This window comes from Thrips palmi, unplaced genomic scaffold, assembly GCF_012932325.1.
Source record: "Thrips palmi isolate BJ-2018 unplaced genomic scaffold, TpBJ-2018v1 HiC_scaffold_8, whole genome shotgun sequence".
Taxonomy (NCBI): Eukaryota; Metazoa; Arthropoda; class Insecta; order Thysanoptera; family Thripidae; genus Thrips; species Thrips palmi.
In genome coordinates, this window is record NW_023144635.1 from 6,215,892 (window position 1) to 6,235,671 (window position 19,780).

At 38.9% G+C, this 19,780-nt stretch overlaps 3 protein-coding genes across 12 annotated transcripts; 1 reads left to right on the plus strand and 2 right to left on the minus strand.

Annotated features, from left to right (window-relative positions):
• Positions 1–517: 517 nt before the first annotated feature.
• LOC117653150 (PHD finger protein 20) lies at positions 518–10,714 on the minus strand. 8 transcript variants are annotated; one of them, XM_034398585.1, is made up of 22 exons: positions 10,508–10,714; positions 9,530–9,728; positions 9,223–9,342; positions 8,608–8,679; positions 6,749–6,852; positions 6,553–6,638; positions 5,843–6,473; positions 5,630–5,767; positions 5,389–5,503; positions 4,966–5,133; positions 4,224–4,611; positions 3,818–4,089; positions 3,508–3,729; positions 3,245–3,432; positions 3,050–3,156; positions 2,776–2,942; positions 2,566–2,703; positions 2,357–2,475; positions 1,856–1,966; positions 1,079–1,210; positions 919–993; positions 518–828 (listed from the first exon to the last, which is right to left on the minus strand). In XM_034398585.1, the coding sequence occupies exons 2-22, from the start codon at positions 9,712–9,714 to the stop codon at positions 707–709; spliced, it is 3,660 nt and encodes a 1,219-aa protein (XP_034254476.1). In that variant the 5' UTR covers positions 9,715–9,728; positions 10,508–10,714; the 3' UTR covers positions 518–706. The 8 variants fall into 8 exon arrangements, with proteins under 8 accessions (XP_034254476.1, XP_034254475.1, XP_034254477.1 ...); XM_034398584.1 differs by having other exon boundaries at positions 10,465–10,714; XM_034398586.1 differs by lacking the exon at positions 8,608–8,679 and having other exon boundaries at positions 10,465–10,714.
• A 473-nt stretch (positions 10,715–11,187) lies between these two features.
• Positions 11,188–12,977, plus strand: LOC117653998 (WD repeat-containing protein 54-like). The gene is made up of 5 exons (XM_034400120.1): positions 11,188–11,764; positions 11,832–12,012; positions 12,088–12,310; positions 12,426–12,654; positions 12,736–12,977. Exons 1-5 carry the CDS (start codon positions 11,543–11,545, stop codon positions 12,865–12,867), a joined length of 987 nt encoding a protein of 328 aa, XP_034256011.1. The 5' UTR covers positions 11,188–11,542; the 3' UTR covers positions 12,868–12,977.
• Positions 12,972–19,735, minus strand: LOC117653996 (DENN domain-containing protein 1A-like). Of its 3 annotated transcripts, XM_034400115.1 has the most exons (13): positions 19,719–19,735; positions 19,052–19,210; positions 18,814–18,960; positions 18,574–18,715; positions 18,398–18,451; positions 18,001–18,258; positions 17,602–17,928; positions 17,273–17,482; positions 16,898–17,169; positions 16,615–16,810; positions 16,298–16,428; positions 15,958–16,195; positions 12,972–15,750 (listed from the first exon to the last, which is right to left on the minus strand). In XM_034400115.1, exons 1-13 carry the CDS (start codon positions 19,733–19,735, stop codon positions 15,202–15,204), a joined length of 2,700 nt encoding a protein of 899 aa, XP_034256006.1. In that variant the 3' UTR covers positions 12,972–15,201. The 3 variants fall into 3 exon arrangements, with proteins under 3 accessions (XP_034256006.1, XP_034256005.1, XP_034256007.1); XM_034400114.1 differs by having other exon boundaries at positions 15,958–16,428; XM_034400116.1 differs by lacking the exons at positions 15,958–16,195; positions 16,298–16,428.
• Between the last annotated feature and the right edge of the window lie 45 nt (positions 19,736–19,780).

Consider the following 19,780-nt stretch of genomic DNA (forward strand, 5'->3'; position numbering starts at 1 on the left):
CCTCCTATTCAAGCCAGAGCCCCTGTGGACGACTGGATAGGCAATCGGCGGGCACTGCCGTCCTACGGGCCCGTCTCGCAGCCCCTGGCCGGACCGCTAAAGGTCGTCTCGGTCCCCACTGGGACTCCCCAGCCCGCGTCGCGCTGCCAAGCGCGACGTTTAGTCTGTACTACGAGGCCCTCCTCCGCTCTCATCTAGTCGGATACGCTCTCTTCGGCTCGGGTCCGAAAATTTGGAGACTGATAGACACTATCGCCCCTAGGACGGAAGAACGATAAAGACCTCTTCATACCTATGGTGGCTTATAAGGTTTGTAAAACCTTTCAGTCTAGCCCAGCGTTGAACGTTCGTCGTTTCCCCTCTCGTGAATGCCGTTTAGGTTAGGTTTAAAAGAGAAAACGAAGTAATTTTCAGTAGTTTTATTCTAAAAACATTATATGTAACAGAAATGTAATAAAGAAATTTAAAGCATAGAGAATTGGATAGAATTTCTATTGATAATGTTTCTTTTTTTTTCATATATATACATACATATACAGGGTAAACAATATACATTTAACAACTTTGGTATTGTACTGAAAAGATCCAGACTTACAGATAGATAGGCTAAAAGTACACAACAACTATTTTATCAAATTAAAAATAAAAACATAACATTAGTATTTACACAACTGGGCATCAGTGAAAACCTTCAAACTATGTACAATTAACACAAAGTGGATATTTTTGTTAATTTCTGCAAGTCTCGAAGAATCATTTGTACAGTTTCCTTGGTTTGAGGAAAGAAAGGGTCTTCTTCACTCTGAGGCAGTTCATCTGCTTCAATACCTTAAACATTTAAAAAATGGGTTTAAGATTTCAATGCACCTAAAAGAAAAGCCATGGACTGAATGTTGCTAAAACAACAGATATTCCTACCATTAGTCGCACGCACAGCTGTTTCAGCTTCTGCATTCTTCCCATCAAGCAGTGACGGATCCTCTTTCTCCAATTCTGACAAAAATAAATTATCCAATTAAACCTCTTGTAAATATAATTCTCGTAAAACTTAGCACACAGAGATACTTTGCAAACTTACCATCAATCATATGTTCTAGTGTGGTGAGCCGAGCATCAATCAGAGACTGATAGTGTTCAATGTGATCCAGAAGTTTTATTCTGCATTCTCCAGGGTCAATGGGAGCTTCAGGTTGAGGAATCCTAGGAGCATCTGTGAGGAAAGTTCAAGAAGACAATATAAATAACTTGTCTATATACGTACTATTAATCCTAATAATTTTTTATAACTTTCAAATGTTTTTAACTATTTGTCTAAATAGAAGGTAAATGAATACATAATTACATGAATGTTAAGATATAAAACATTAGACTTATTAAATCTACAAGTATCAGATGCAATTAATTAGAAAGTGAAACTGCTACTGACAAGAGTGTCTCTACTAGACTACAAGCAGAAGCCTCAACTTACTACACCAAAATACTCTTAATATGACCCCTGCCCTCCCCCTCTAAAAGGGTAGGATACATTACCATGCACCATGCAAACAAACTAACTACAGATTGTTAGACTAAAAGCACAAACATAAATTAATACACTAAACGGATCCCCCTCCCCCCTACATTTTAATGAACACCACACTTTTATTGATAAATTAAATACTACAACAAGCTCCAGAATTACAATTCACAAACATTGGGTAAACATTTTTTGGGACTAGTGTCACTAAACGTAAGGCACTATGTTGACACAGTTTGAGGGAAATACAGACTTAATTAGCAAGGTATTTGCAATAAAACGCAAAACACATCTTCTAGCAGTATAAGCTTTGGTTGGTGTTCTAATCCTTGAACTCACCCACACATTGCTGAGGATGATGGTAGTGTTGCTGCTGTTGCTGGTGCTGCTGAAGGGGACTCCCATTTAAGAGAGCCTCCTGCAGGAGGCTTTTGCCCGTCCCCATGGCACCTGCCACATTCTTTTATTTTAACAACTGTACCTCATGAAAACTGAGTCATCATGAGCCAATTATAACCACAAAATTTCATCTAACCCTTGTTCCTTATAAAATTATTTGTAGTTTTCACTTTAAGTTGAGTGCTCTCTCACACACTCTTCATTATGTGACATTTTGTTAAAAATATATGTTTAAAACCAATACAATGCAAGGGACAAAAAAGCTCTACTGGTAAACAACAGAAAGTTACATGAACTACACTACAAATCAACATCTACTTGTGCAAGCAAATATCATGCAAGCAAAGCCCCTACACCCTGTAACCATTGCCTCAAGAATTATAGATAGGAAAAATTACTGTCAAGCAATGATATATTTAGAAGTGAAGTTGAGAAACTTACCAAAGCTTTCTGGTTTCTGATCAATGGCCTGAGTAGGAGAGGATGGGGGTGTAGGACATCCCATCGATTCTGTCTGCCAACTATTAGCCCAAAGGTACAATTTAGGGTGATCTTTCTGCCTGCAAGATAAGATAATATTAAAGATAAAAATCCAGGGAAAGCTCACAATATATTCTGTAGAAAGTACTTAATATGGAAATGTTACTTACTCGGCAATGTGAACCTTCACACGCAAGCTGTGAATTACTTTCTGGGTCAACAGCAAAAGTGAACAAAGATCATGGGACCTCTTTAAAATGTCTTCACGTTGCTGAACTTTTTCTGACTCCTTCACAGTAAAAGGCAAGCTGGAAAATTAAAAGACTATGAAAAACTCTGCAAAATAAAAAATATTTAAAATGTTTTGTATGACCTCCCACCTTGGCAAAACTCCCTCTTTCAGCCAGTCTTGGTCATGAATAAAATGGCGACTCTTTCGCTCTCTGACAGGATTCTGACATATCTGGCATACATATTTCTGAGGCACATCTTCAATGTTTTCAATTTGGTTGCATAGGCCATGTTGCCAACACAAGCACAAGTCACACTGCAAAGAAACCGATTAAAAAACTGCATCTTATTTTCTCTTCTACAATAACAATGAGAGACACCTAAAATATTGAAAACACTGAACACCCTTTTAAAAATACACACCTGAATCATGAGACCGTCCTCCTCCATGAAACCACAAGTACAGTTGATCAACTCTTCTCTTCTTAAATGCTCCATGGGTGGTGATGGAGGCTTTCCTCCTTCCAGTTCTGAAGGAAGATCAACAACAGGCATTAAATTAAGAAAAGCACTAACTTGCTTACCAACAGTAGAGGATGTAGTACTTGGATAACTTACTAGGAACTGTAGAATTAAGCTTGTCAGCTGAGACCCGACTCTTCTTCTTTTTACTGTAAAAGTAGGAGGGTGGAGGCTGCACAGTTACCGGGCTTGATGAAGCACTGGCAGACATGATACCTTCAGTGCCCATGCCTTTCCATGGGCTAAGATTTCCATTTTGCTCTACAAACCCATCTTGATCACAGCTGCAGAAGAAAATAAAGAAGTTAAAAATTGGCTTAAGGTAGGAAAGTACGAATATCGGCGTAATTTCTACTTACTCGGAGTTCAGACCAGCTGCCCGCGACAATGGTCGACTGACACATTCCATTTTGTCTCGATACCCACTCTCGAGAGGAATTTGCAAATTAGGGCTTGATTTATCCCTCAAAGCATCAGCCAAAGGAGACATGGCGGCAGCATCACTTGCGGTCTCTACCATCCACGCGGCTGCTGCCTGAGCTGCAGCAGTGGTGCCATCCAAAGAATCCTTACGCATAGGCCTGAGAGAAATTGTCACAGTTTTGTTTAAAAGGCATAACAAGTAAATATTCCACCGCAAATACCTTCAAACAGTAATCAAACACTGACCCTTTCTTCAATAACTGCCCAAGAGTGGGTGATCTTGCTTCCAGACTGCTCAAAGTTTCAGCTCCAGACGTAGGATTTTCAGCACCTGCTTTACGATGTGCTTCCATGCGAGAAATCTTTTCTATCTTCTCCATGAAAGAGGATCCCTGTCCCGGTCTGTTTCTGTTGGGTGTCTCACCCTCCCCAGTGCAACGTGCATAAGCAAGATCTGCCACATTTGGTGTGGAGCCCATGAAGGCAGTGTACTCTGGATGGTAATGCTTAATGTGCATCTGAAAAAAAACAAGAAACAAATTTGAGCACTTGGTTTACACACTACTGAAGTGTGATACTTCACACTGAGTCAATTGCCACAAAAGTCCATCCAAGTAAATATGTGAATAATTTAACATTGAAGAGTACATACTTGCAATAAATTCTCTTTCCGGAACTTCTTGCCACACTGATCCTTGGGGCATGAGAACCCGTCACTACCAGCAGACAAGCTCTTCTTATTTAGAGATTCTAAAGTGGATGAGACAGGTAGAATGGGCTGAGGAGTGATAGCATGAGGAGGAGGGGGAGACGAAATTCTTCGGCTGGGCGACCCACTAGAGGTAGAAGTTCGACGAGGAAGCAAGGTCTTCACACGCTGAATGCCTTGAGACACAACTTGTGGTGTAATTGAGTGAGGTGCAGGTGGATGTAATCCAATTTGCTGTGGTGTTGAATGTTCAGAGAATGAGGAAGGCGATGAAGGAACCCCAGATGCTTCAGAAGCATGGCTTGAGGGAACCGGGGAAGAAGCATCTGGCCTGAAAGCAAAAGAATGCTTGTTTCTTTAAAACACTGAAGTACCACTCAATTGGCACATAACACAAGACTTCATATGCTCCTCAATATACCAGCAGCTGATTAAAACCTGAAAAGCTGGGAAATTCATCATTTGACTGGCAACTCTACTGAAGAGAACAATTTCTTGGGTAACACCACAGTATTTCACAGTGGTAAGCTACATTGCAGGCTTTAAAACAAGGAAGAGTGTTCGATAACGGATTGGGGCAAGTGGTGACTGTATATTCCACAATACTGTGTAGGAATTAAGCGCAAGAAGAAGCAAGGAGCAGCATACAGTAATCAGGTGATATAGAGCATGATGCATCCCTCACCTATCTTCTTGTGCTGCCCTGGCTGCCGCTGCTGCTGCAGCTTTCTGGCGATACATCTTTTTGCGACCGAGGGAAAAATCAAAACGCTCCACTTGAAACTGGAGACCACGTTCATCATGGTAAGATCGAAGTTCGTTGCGAGAACGGAACTTGCGCCCGTCTCTTGGGCTGTAATATTGACATTGACAGTTAGACTCCAGAGCGAGAGCAAGTGTTGGATGTTGTACCTAACCTAACCACCAAATCATACTTGGAGATATGCACTGCATTTAAGGTGTTTGATAAATTTCTTTGACAGCAGAAATGAAACTTTGATACTAGGCTCAGGACTGGCGAAATGCAAGGAAAGACTCAGTAGAAGATTCATTGCGAGCAAATATGAAGTCCACTCATGATTGTAACATGCAGAAGAAGAGTACAAACCTCACTAGAAAGACATCCCATTTCCCTGCTGATGTTCCACCTTGGCGACGAATAGCATGCTTGCTCCAACCAACAGGTAACCTTCGGTCATCAACAATAATTGATTTTCGCAGGCCTGAGGTGATAAAGAAATAAACAAAGACTGCATCATCAGCAGAAATGCTAAACCACAACACACTTTCAGGAGCCACCTAAAAGTTTCTTATTTAATTTAATGGTCAATTGGGAGACTGAAACATACCCTCAGCACTTTCAATTACATATGCAGCTTCCCCTTGGGGTTCCCCATTGGTCCACTGAATGCTGCACTCATCTTCATCTGAGGATCCAGCCTTCGATCGTTTTTGAGAAGTTGTTTCTTGAGTGTCAGAGCCAAACCCTGAAGTAAGGTATGTCAGAAGTTAGAATAAAATGGAGCTATGTAAAGAAAATGTGAATGAGAAAATTTTTTTACCATCCTGCTTTTTCTTCAACCTCTTCCTTCTTTTCTTAACATCAGTTTCAGAGAGATCTAATGAAGGTTTGTCCTTAACACCATGGCCAGATGAAGGCAGACCTTCAACTTTCAATGGATTTGCCGGGAACATAGGGTCAACACCCAGGAGTAATCCATTAACAGGTGACTGAACATTGGAAGAAGATGAGGCCAAAGAGGAGACTACTCCAGTATCAGAATGAATGCCAGCCTGTGACTTCTTGTCTAATCGTGCTTTAGAAGAGGAGATCTTCTCTGAGCCGCGAGGTCGCTTGGTAGAGAATAGTTCCTTCACATTGTGCTTGCGCTTCCTTTCTCTTCTTTGTTCCTTTGTTCCAATATTTTCATCAAAAGAAAGAAGACCATTCACCGGTGGACTAAACATTGTGTACTGGGAAGCACTTGGGAGGGTAGGAGGTTGAAGCAATTGCTTTTCAAGTTGAGTCTGTCCAAGCTGACCATTTACTTTGGGCTGTCGGTTAAAAGAATTTCCAGCACTCAAATTCCCATTGAGCTGCTGACTTTTCAGCTGGTTCGGAACAATAGCTTGCTGCTGATGGAGTTGAAATTGTGATTGCATAGGAAGGTGACTGCCATTAGATGGTGGGACCTAACAATGCAAATGATTCAAGAGGTGTTAAGCTGCAAATAGGAAATGGAACAAGAAGAATAAACAAGAAACCACATACCATCAATTCTGAATCCTTCATTTTAGATATTTTGCTGCCTCGAACAGACTTTGCAAACCCATCATAAAACACGACATCATAGCGATCTGTCATGGAACAAAAATTGGTCAGGTATCACATAGCGATAGACGTCCCAGGGAAATGTAAGTTTTTAATGAGAGGCAGGAAGTCATACTGTGAGCTCAAAATAATTTACCATTTGGCAGTTGATTAGCTATTGTTGCAGGATATTTGCGATTGTTAGTCCAAGTTGCCATAACTCTATCCCCAACTTTAAACCGTCTCTCGAGAGGTTTGGGTCTGTAACAGAAAAAGTCACATTTACATAAACTATGCAGCCTAGAAACAAAGGATATGGGCACAGGCAGGAAACCACATTCTAATTTAGAAGGCTTTTCTTATTGGGAGTAACTGAATCGAATTTTGAAAAGTTTAGTGATCTTGTGATAGGAAAACAAACAGAGGTCATAAGAAGTTGACTTGACACTGAAATTGCACTTTCACAAAGGCAAAAATACAGATTAGAAACATAAAATCTAGAACTAAGATCCCAGTTCCTAACAACCTCTCTAAATGTAAATAAAATACCCGAAGAGTATTTTTAACTCAGGAAGAAACAGAATGCATAAAGGTGGAAATTTAAAGCCACATAGCAATAAACAAGGAGGCGGTGAGGTTATGGTGTACCACCCAAACGTAAATCCCGTGTTTCCGAAGCACGGAAGTAGACGCGCCTATGCCTAATCACGATTCAAACATTTACCTATGAGAATTAATATCGAAACTAATTAGTTCGGAGCTAGAAATTAAGGATTGCTTAGATTTAGCTCGTCTGTCAGACATTGCTTTACGCGATGCAGCTGCTGCTGCTACCACTACAACTTCTGAGTAGTAGCACCAAACAAAAACAACAACAAAATGGACCCATAACCTCACTTTTCAAAGGTAGCCTTAAAGATCGCAGGTATTAACGACGGATCCAGTCATCAGAACGATACTCGATATTGATAATGCTCAAAAATGCATACGCATGACACGCAAAATAAAATTTTAATCGTAAAAACGAATATAAAGAAGATGGTCTACGATCAGACAACTAGTACAGAGATGTGACAACAAGGCTGGAGGGGTACCGTTGTCATGGAAAAGATCGCGACAAGACTGGCCATAGATACAGAATAGAAAATGTAACACGCACGAAAGATCGCCTAGCAAATTGTTCGGACGATGCATGTCGGATGGGACGTCCTGAGCACGCTGACACAAGTTGTAAGTTGATACACACCAGCTGACCCTCAAGACCCTGGGTCCTAACACCTTTTACAGCTCTTCCCCCTCCCCCTCCCCCCCTCTTCCCCCGTGAACCTACTCTAGGCCCATTCTAGTTTCATAGAAATTTGTTCTAAAAAAAACCCACAGAAATGATAATATGATATTAGAACCGAAATTGCTTTGATGTCAGTTTAAGGCACAACTAATAATACAGCAAAATTATATGGGTTATGAGCTACGATTCTTAAAGGTTTCTATTTCCCCCACTCTTCATCACTCTGACACTGTGAAATAAAATCTTACAAATCAGTCCAAAATTAACTACATCAGAAAAGAAAACGTAAGCCATAGTAGAATACAATTAACTACTTAACAACAACACCTATACTTAGAACATGTCTACTGGATTAAGAGAAAGAGATGGAGGGAGAGTTGGACGTTTGAAAGAGAGCGCTCCAAGATAAAGGGTGAACAGGGGGATCAGAGACCAAAAGTAATCTTCTAAAAATTTCAAAAATTAATTTTGACACAAGAAAAGAGCAGTTTAATTACTTATGTTATTGATACTTAACATATAGGGAAAATAAATGTTTTTTTTTTTTACAAACTTTCCATTTTTTTTTTTTTTAAAGGAATAAAATTTATCAGCAGCATAGAAAATTGACAAGACAAGTGAAAAATCAGTATCACAACAAAATCAATTTTTTTCCCTTCCAAGTTTTACTCCAAAAGAAGGATTCAAGGTGCAGATGAGCGTCACTCAGTAATCACACCAACACTCACTCAGGAAAATAGCGCCCCTTCATGCCAGAAATTCTGCCGAGATTCAGGTTTGCAGGGTATAGGCTTGAAGCACTGGAAACATGAAATGAAAACGAAAATGAAACATTCAACAAGAAAAACTATATATGAGATGAGGGAGAATGAAATTGCTACTAAATATGCACATTGAAAGTTTGAATGTAGGATGAGGGACAAGCACAACCAAGTTAGTAACACATCCAGAATCATGCTGGCACCCTCCAGGAAGCAACAACTAAATATTTAACTATTGTTTCATCCAGGTCACAACAACACACCCAGAAACCAAGCTAATGCCAACAAGTATGAGCATGTCACACAATTTGAGTTACTGCACTTTTAGCAGCAAAATTTAAATAATGCATGTAGAAAGAAGCGGTAACCAAACACAAACTGCACTATTTACATCATCTATGAGTAAGATTTATATTTGCTAGGGCACATTTGTTCACAAGAAATTTTTTGTAAAAACTAAAATTAAAAAAAAAACGATTGTACAAGGGATAAAGAAATAACTAGGAATGTAGAGGAAAATCACATGCAAGGAGAATAGCAAGCAATTCTATGGTTAATGATGGCATGAGATCAATAACTTACTCTGGTTCTTTGTAAGGACGAACTCTCTGACTGTCCATTGGCATCCACTCATCATATTTTTCAAAATGAATAAGAATTTCTCTTTCATCCCAGTCAACCTCAGACACCTTAGCTGAATTCCTGTGTGTTGAAACATATATTGTGTTGTAGAAGATATCAATAAAATAATAAGGGAAATATGAGATAAATTATACACAATTTGGAGGAACTAATCATCATTTTCAGAGTGAACAATTTACAAAACATTACAGCTGAGGTTTGATACAATGTAAGTGAACACAAATTAAAAACTTAATAAACCTCTCACCATTGACCACTGAAATCTTTTGCTTCCACCTTTGATCCAACAACATAGCTCTGACCAGCTGGGGAAAGTCTTATTTTTTTCCCATTTCCAGGAGTTGATGAACCATTCACACTCTTCTTCCTTCCAGGTGTCAAAGGACCAAGACTAGCCATTTTAGCTTGGCTTTTAATAACAGGAGATTCCATACTTGTAGCAGATCCTGTCAATAATAGGGAAAGAAGAAATTTATAACAACAAACTAGAGAGAGAAACCATACAAAATAACTTGTTTTTTCAAATGAAGAAGTCTGATATAAAACCGGATATAGGGATTTGGAATTGTATGACGAAAATTTTGTTGAGCATAGGGCTCCATTTCAAATTGATAAAATAGTGAACTCAGTCCACACTGAATGTATAGAGAAGAAAATCTATCAAAGTGATTCTAAAACAGTACATGTGAACACTCCAAATTGAGTTCCCTCAACATATAAACTTGAGGAAACCTCCTGCAACAGATGGCAGAAAGAAAATAGGACTGAACTGAAAAGCCGCCCCGGTCCGGAAGACTACCGAGCAAAACATAACCTCAACACGACCGAACCGACAGGGTCCGATATGAGAGTGGCGTACGGGAAAAATGAACGAGGACGGGGTTTGGAGTCCGTTACCGAACATTGAAAAAGTGGGTACAAACATCGGCGAGAATGCCGTTTTGGGTGTGTACTAATCGTGTAACTGGCGGAAGCGTGGTCGCCGTGAATGGATTATAGGCTCTGAGAGCCACACAAATATTGAAGGGGAGATCGTGAAAAAGTACATCTGGAGTGCGCTGCTCGAAATGTGAGCGCAAAGAGGACAGTACGGGGCAGGCATAAGAGAGGCACCAAGCGGTAGGACAACGAACTTGACAGTTGTCTTCAATAAAACGGCGAAAACACGGCCTCTCGGCATACCTTTGTTGAGCACTAGCCGAGCACGTTCTGGCACAAGACCCACCCTCCAAAACTGTTTGACGCCGGCTTGCGGAGTCAATTTAACGTTTTCACATGTTGTATTCGATAACACATGACAGCACTAGACGGCCAAATAATCCAATCGAGTGGGCTTTCTTCAAAATCACAGGAAATTTTCACATATTATTTCGATTTTCCAACATGATGCAAGCCTCCTTCACACTTTGGAGGTATACTGCGCATCATGGTCGCCAACTGCATGTTGCGGGTTCGACCAACAACAACAAAACGAAGGAGTAGTAAAATTTACAGAGCATTAATACAGACAAGAAATTTATTCAGAAGATGGGTAAAATTCTGTAGAATACCGAGGAAATTTGAAATTTTGTGCCAGTGACACACAAATAATGGTACAGATGAATCATTTTGGAGGAGGAACAGTGTCAGGTTGGCATCAGAAAACCTTTTAATACAGTCACGCAAAAGTGAACGTTATAAACTGTTTTTACCACTGTGTTAGCAACTATACCTCCAAATTCTTTTGAAAAGTAAAATAAAAACTTCCCTACACAATAAAGCAGGTTGATCAGAATCCTCTAGAAAAACGTATACGAATATCGCAGTTCCCGCGTAGCTTTTTGCGTTCCTCGCGTGACCTCGCGCCGCGCACGCCGCGCTCGATTTCGGAGCGCGTCACGACTAGGTCAAACATGACCAACAAAAGTAAACGAAGAAGAATTGCAGATTTAATGGGCACGACTGCCGGTTCCAGACCGTTATGTTCATGCAAATATACGGTGTGATCTCTGATAATTTGATTATGTCTTTCTATACATCTACGGCTCTCGAAATTCAATTAAAAAATTAGATTTCACATCGCTAGTTGGCAACAATTTATTATTTTTTGTTAAGAATTCCATCTTTACTTTCGGTAGGGGATAAGGGAAATCCCGATTTTTATACATTTAAGTCGCGGACCAAATACTCATTGTAAATCGCAGAAAGTTGTTCAGAATTTTTTTTTTTTCCATTCCTTTGTAACACGTAATTAGTAGCTTTTGATTGAAATCATTAAATAATGTACCGTCAAGAGAAGCCACTTGTGTTGATGAGCACTGCTTCAGCTATCCCAAATAATCTGGCAGTAGATCAGATTGGGTCTAAGAAATTTGCAGAACAGATTGCTGTCATTCACCCTGGTTATGTGAGTGTTATCCCAATAGATAGTGAAGAGCAAAAGACAAAATATGTGGCTGTCCGTAGTTCAGCAGGGGAATCAGTTTTGGCTCAAGTTTCACAGGTTTGTATAAAGTGTTAATGTCTTGACCATTGAATTGAAATTTTATTATCACAGTTTCATGTTCTAGGTGATGTGGTGCAAACTCGGAAATGAAACTTGGTTTGTGATTGCCTCCACATTGGGAATCCAAATTTTTGACAGTAAGGCAGAAAAGTGTTTCTTTTCACACCCTTGCCGTGAGGGACCAGATGTATCAGACTCAGCTAGTCCCCAACTAGCTACTATAGGATCTGATCTCTTGTGTGTTGGTCTGTATCATGTTCAGTCTGTTATATGATTTTTAAATCAAGAAGTTATTTGAATATTGGCACTTTCTTTCACAGGAAACAATGCAGGTTTCCTCTATGTTTTTCACTTATTTGATCAAAGCTGTGAGGCAGTCCTGGTACAGCACCAAAAGGGTCATAAGTATGGAATTTCTGCTTTAACTGGCCCTAGTGACAAAAACGGAGATGTTATTGCATCTGGAGATCAAGATGGCAATGTCATTGTATGGGCTGTCAACAGAGACCATTTGCACAAAGATGCAACATTTCCTTCATATGGGTATGTAACATTACATACCAAGTTTTGGTAATAGCAAGTGAATAAGAGACCATTCAAAAAAAAAAGTGGTGTTGGTGAAGATGTGTCATATTTCCCTGTGTTTATTCTGTTTCAGGTTTGCATGTACAAGTATACACATTTGGCATAGGCATATAATTGTAGCATATGGCTCTGGCCATATTCGTATTTTTAGTGTGCATCCGACTGCAGCCATGCTAGTGGAAGTTGCTGCGCATGCTCGTTGGATTACTGCTCTTGATCTTGCCCCAGATTCAGGTCGACTACTTTCTATAGGAGAGGATGCCCTTGTCCGAGTATGGCAAATCAGAGAAGAGCAACCCATGGTATTAACATATCAAACAAAATATGTCTATTCATATCTACTTCCTGAAGTAAAACACTTTCCTTTCATTTAAATATTTCAGATGGAACATCTCTTTTATACCTCTATTCGAGATTCATTGCTAGTTGGATCAAGATTTCTCACTTCCAATGGTTCTGCTTTCTGTGTTGCTGCATATGACAGCTGTGAAGTGCACTGTTTTCACCTTAGCTAACTTTCTAGTCAAGTTTCTACAATTTTTGTCTAGAAAAATATTTTAACATTTGAAGATGTAAGTGCATGGAATTATCTTTTCAGGGCTAAATAAATGAAAATGAAAATTTTTGAACAAAAATTTCATTTAAGGAACAGCTTATATACACTTGCCTCAAGAGGCACACACTGAGTACATAGTCTTGCTTATCACAGCTTCATCAAAGGTCTTAAAATATTCACTCTCATGGGGATTACATAGTACATAACACTGTACTCTTAACGATGCCACAATTATTATTATACTAAAGTGTATAATACGCATGTACACTTATGCCAGAAGAGAAATCTCAGACAAAAAATTAGTCTAACCGTGAACTTAGTGACAGATTGAGGAAACCATCATTAATCCAAACATTTTTCTAAAGAAAATATCATAGGCAATGTCAGGCCAAAACAGAAACAAAAATCTTACAATAACACCCCTGTATATATTCAGTTCTCAGAGTACTATCCAAACCTACTGTCTGGAGGTACTACTTATCACACAAGACATCAAAACAAGGTATAAAACATATCTTAACCAGTTTTGACTATACCCATTACGCAATCATGTTTGTTGCCCAGGAAAGAACAAATTCTATCTAACTTGTCCAATTAAAGATGATTTGAATTAAAATTAGCAATTAATGGCATTCCATGAAAAAGGAAAAAACTGACTATGGAGATTGACAAATCTGCCTTTAGAGTTTTGAGCGACAAATTGCTAATACTATGAAGAGTGCCCTTAAAAACATTAACTTCTTTTATGCTAATGAGACAGCAGCTCAACTAGAAGTACTTTGTGCATGATCATGGATAGATAGAAAAGACATTCAGGAAAATAAAAATTGATATCAACATGTAAGCAATAACTCTGTGCAAGGGGAATTGCAACTTTGGAAAGGTACAGGAATATTGTAAAAAGATGGACGTTTTAAATAGCAATGTCCTACCCCTCTTCAAAGAAAACAAAACAGGAATAAAGATCTGCTTAAATGACTAGCATTAAAAAATAATTCTGATTTTTAAAATAAAACCTATACAAAATTCAAACATGAACTAGCAAAATGTGGCAGCAGCAAAGTGGAAAATGGACCACTTAACAAAATAGAGACCTAAGACTTACATAATTTAATTTTTTCAATGAGAAAGATTAGTATTGCGTGTGCCTCCACTTTTCTCTACTTTAAAATTAAATCCTTGGACGTCAACACCATAGGCAAGAAACGAAAGTATACAGAGAGACTCCAATTGTTTCTACATGATTTCCTGGGTATTTGGAGCTGATCAATGATAAGATACTTAAATACAGAAGAGCTCCAGAGTCAGTTTATGTATCTAATTAACTACTGGTACTTACGCAAATGATAAAAACAAATCTCTGCCTTCCCAAGTCTATTGGTTAGATTCTAAAATTTCTGTATCTAGTTCTTTGTGCCTGTAAGGCAGATTAATATCAAGTGTCTTAATTGTTCAGCAAAATTAATGAGTTGATAACCACTGCATTCAACATCCTTAATACAAATTTAATTGGAATGATTAAACTTATTAAGAGCTAAGACGCTCTGATATTTCAACATCTGATGTAACACAATTCTCACACTAAAGACACCCTGCATATATAAATATAAATTATAGATAAATATAACAAAACACAGATATGGAAAATAATTTCATTTAGACACTATAGTTCTAAACCTTACATTTCTACTGATACTTTGTTGGTCTCTAAGTAAGCCTTTCGAATAAATTCTGTTTCCTACCCTATCCTCAGACACCCTGCTTTCATGGCACAATTCAATATAATTGTGATGTTTCAACTAGCACATTGATACAAAAAAGAAAAACTACAGTTTTAAGTAACCATTACACAGTTACGTTAAAACTATCTGATACCACATTTACCAAAAGTTAAATTGTGGAGAAGTTTTTGAAATGCTGATGGATACACTCAGACAATTGTACCGGTAGTGTCTCTCTCTAAAAACAATAAATATGAAAACAACAAACTGATGAGGCTTGTCAAAACCTACTTTAAAAGCATTTTCATGTCTTGACCACTGGAAATAGTTTTTGTCTTGTTTATTTTTTTTTTTTTCCCTTTGCTTCTTTCTTTTTTTCTTACAGTGGTTAACATTTAATTATTTAGGAACTTAAGGTTTGATGCAAAACCACTTGAATTGACCAGACAGGTTCAATGGACACAAACAAAAATCAGGTAAAATTGATGATGAATTGAAGAATTTCTCTTGATTTCAAAGAAACAACAAAACAATAGTTCCAGCCAATTCGATCAAGGCATCAGATTCAAATATTAATCAAACTTCGTCCACATTCTTTGATTTGTATTCAGTTGGTGCTGCTGTGTTCCATTTGCCAAACGTTCCACATCCTCAAATGGATCAGTGACAACAGGCTTTACCAAAGCACCATTAGAAGGCAATGTTTGGCCCCCAGTCCCATTGTGTCCCCAGCTCTTGAATTCGATCCCATATTCCCTCAAGAGCTGAGAATCCTGTGCCTCATTCCTACTATGTTGATTGATATTGCTGCTTGATGATGGCTGAATAGCAGGCACAGCTGCTGCATTGCGGCCCACTGGCATTATCACATTATTTGGATAGAGAAAACTTGTATTTCCCTGGGTAGAATTGTAGCCTTGAGGGGTATAGTATGGATACAGAGGGTTAGAGAGAGATGTCTCTTTCAGCTTGTGCATAATATTGTTGTTGCTGTTGTTGATGTTTGTAGGACCAAAATTACTTGAAGAAGCAGCAGGAGGATTCGTGGACACAAGCGGATCAAACTCCTCAAAACTTGGCGTGGAGTCCAATCTGATGAGGTCATTAGGACTTTGAGCAACCTACAAGAAACAAAGTGTTCAGCCCTACTTCTTACACCGTTCAATACATAATTTGGAACATGTTTTTGTTATCCCACACACATAAACTTTTACTGAACATGCTTTTTATATTGGAGATTGCAGGAGGACTCAGCAGAGTGCTACCCTACCCAGAATCAAGCTAAAGCAAAATTCAACCCCAAAATTGAGCATTGAATAGTGGCATACCTTTGAAGCTCGCGAAGGGCGCGCGGGTGGCGCGGCGATGGGCATGGTAGGCATGGTCGATGCGGAGCCGGAGCCCGAGCCCGAGCCAGGAGCAAAGGATGAGGAGGAGGACAGGGGAACGACAGGACCAGGACCAGGACCAGGGCCAGGGCCAGGGCCAGGCCTTCTCCCACCAGCAAAGGAGGTGAAAGGATCATCTGGACTCGGGGTAAAGGCATTCGACTCTACCTTTGGGGTGCTGTAGGCAAGAGGAAGTTGTTGAAACTCAAGTTTTGGGGGAGTAAATGGAGAGAAGGGAGCTTGGAAAGTAACAGAGGGAGAGTATGCATGATCTCCAGACCTGGCAAGATGTGGAGGGACAACATAAGCAGCACCAGCAGGAGAGCTCTGTGGTAAAAAGCTGGGTGTGCTAGCTCCCGCAGTCGCAAAAGATCTGCTTCCAAAACTCTCATAACTTCGCACCGGCTTTAACTGTGACAAGCAACAAAATAAGCTAGTTTGTAGGTGAGCGCATTAGATATATATTGACAGGGTACCCCACAAGAAAATCAAAGCACAATAAAAAGCAAGTTTATAAAACTTTGAGAATGAATATTAAATGTTTGCCAACATAATCAATAATCTTGAATGTAATCTCTTGAACTGTAATATTCTTACCGTGCGATCAACTGGGGGAACTGGGTCCTCACGTTGGTCATCCATTAAAGAAGAACATTTTTGAAAAATCACATCATGAAGATCACCCATGAGATCTGTATCAATGGGCGACAACTTCAGACCGGGTGTGCCACACTCAGGAGGTGATGCTGAGCCACATGAAGCTTCTCCAGGGCTTAGTGTAGAATAATGGCTTCTACATTTAAAAAATTATTAAAATTATTGACATGTTTTCCAGTTTTACAAAGACTCCAAATGCAAAGAATCAGCTGTCACATGTTACCTCTGCTCCTGCATCGATAATTTACGTCCACTGAGCGTTGGATCTTTTCTGTAGGTTACAGCCGATGTAGGGCTAAGTTTGATGAAAGGAGCTAATGTTGCAGGTCTTCTTCTCTGTGGTGGTGAATTTGGAGCAGAATTGGGTCTATCTTTGGAAATGCTCACTGCTTTTTCTGTGTTTCCAGAGTACTCTTTTGAAGGAGGCTGTAGTTCACGGAATTTAGACCGAATACCTTTGTACGCTGTCCTCACGTCTTTTCCTCTGTCTTTTACCTGAAAGGTGAAGGGTAAAAAATATATCAGAACTGTCTATGGAGAAGGTGAAAAGTATCAAAAACATGATTTAGTGAACATCTCAACATAAAAAGCAACATACAGATTTTACTGCAGATTTCATGGCTGGATTTGCTTTGCTCTTCACACTCTTGAAAAAGGCTGAACCTTCTTTTTTCACTGTACTCAACCATTCCTTATACTGTTGCCGCAGTTTTCCACTTGTTTTGTCTGAATAATTACAAGCCTCTATTTCAAATTCATCTGAAAATCCAAGGCCTGCATTCAGCATGTCCAGCCGCTCTTCAATAAACTAAAAAAAATTGACAAATGCATGAAAAAAAGAGCAATAAAAATAATTGATATGTATGGTAAGGCATGTTTTCTTCTCTTTTTTCTTTTTTTCAAAAACTTAGTAAGAAAATACTCTACCTGCTGAAATATTTGAAGCTGCAACATTTTTCTTAGGAAAGGTTGCATGCTTGTTGGCCTGGATTCAACAAAGGCATCCGAGTTGAATGTAATGCGTTCTCCTTGATGAAATTTCAGAGCATCCCTGTACCCTCCAATAAGTTGGACAAGGGCTCTTAAAAATGCACGAGAAACTCCATCTCCGACTGACACCTGGTTTCTCAACTCCCTCTTCAAGGAGTTTACTACATCCACAGGTATACTTTCCAAATCATTGAATGGTGTTTCCAATACATCAGCATCTGCGTCCAATACCACAACTTCACCCATATCAGATCTACGGACTTTCTAATAATGGAAAACAACAGTTAAACAAAGTTCAATCTGGAATAACTTTCTTAAATAGCCAATATAATTTACCTTAAATGTACTGGTTGGCACCCCAATGAGAAACGGCATTGGTGCCAAGAGGTAATCAATTAGAGAGTGTGGGAGAACAGGAATAAAAATGTGTTGCCAATTCATTGGATAAATTATAGCATTTGCAGCTTGGACGCAGGCACTTAGTTTGTGCAGACGAGTCGAGATGAATACAATGCGTCGTTCATATAGCATGGAAGCAAATATAACCATCATATTCATACAGCCCACAGCGCTGTAATACTCATTCAGATTGTGCTGTAAAAAATAGAAACAAATAGATTAAATAACATGAACAAGATGACCAAAATTAAAAGTGTTCATTATTATTATTAATCATTATTATTATTATTAGTAGTCAAAGTGTAAAACAAGATGTGACAACAATAAAACTTACATTCTCTGGAATGCTTGGAAGTAGGAGTTGATTAGGGGCATGGCAGATGAAATTCTGTTTTCAAAGAAAAGAAGATAGTTACAGGGTATGGGTTCGGAAGGTATGGAATGAATTTAACTTATAATGAGGCATTGTTTTATGAATCTCTTACCCCATAACTATAGTAAATTACTTACACTGAGTCCATGGTTGTAAGGTACTTGTAGACTTCCTCCCTGTTCAGGTACAATGCTATTATAAACAGCATCAAGAAAAGTCCACAGTTGCTCAGCTCCAGATTTACTTGAAATGACCATTTCTCCAATAATATCCAACAACCTGAAGAATACAACCAGGCAAAGTCAATACACACCAAAGGGAATGATGTTATACAATTATTTTCAAATGCAATGACATTTTATAGCAGGCAAACCTACTTGTAAAACGACTTATGCCATGGCAAATAGCTCAGTAGCACCAGTGCTGTTTCTGTTTTGGGATCATGACGACAAAATCCAAAAGTCCACTTAGAATCAATGTTAGTCAGTACAAAAGAATAATGTTGGATGACAGTATTATCAGTGCTAAAACAAATGAAACAAAGGCAGGGTGACTTTAAAAAAGAAAATTCAATTATCGATGGCATACAACTAGAACATACTTTACAAAACATACTTTACAAATTCACATGGATATGCAAATTTAGGGACAGATTTCAGTATTTCTTCATCCTTGTACAGTTCTGGAAATTTCTGAATGATCCAAGGCTCTTTATCTGGAGGCTGAGGCTGAACCACCTCACAGAAACACTGGAATAAGTGTGTCACATTTTCTCTGCAACAGTAATATATTCAACGAGGTTAAAAAAGTTATAATGCTTTTGGGTATAAACAATTCACAGAGTTTACAGCAATAGAATAACAGGAAATACGGATGTGATCGCTTTATTACAAACACAGTGTGCATAAATTCGACCTACATATGTTCCTACAAGGTTACTGTTGGCCGCAAGTGAATGGTAAATATTGATGCAATCAAATGAAGATGACCGAAAACACAACACACAAGTTTTACAGAAAGATAAACATAGTAATTGTTATAGTTTTGTAGGACTGTTAAATAATTAGAATATTGCTCGAGAGAAAATGAGAATTTTGAAACGGGCATACTAAAGCACAGAAAAATTGCACAAAAGCGGGAAGCTGACACAAGAAGACAGCGTTCTTTAAAACGTCTTGACCAAAGAAGATTCCATTAGTTGACAATAAAATAAAACATTCTGTTTCCAGTAACCTACAGTTGCACTTGTAAATATGCAGCCACCGTCTCACACAATATTTACCTTATTCGGGAACCCATTTTCTGCACATCGGCTGGCTAGCTCGTAGATATATGAGAAACAAC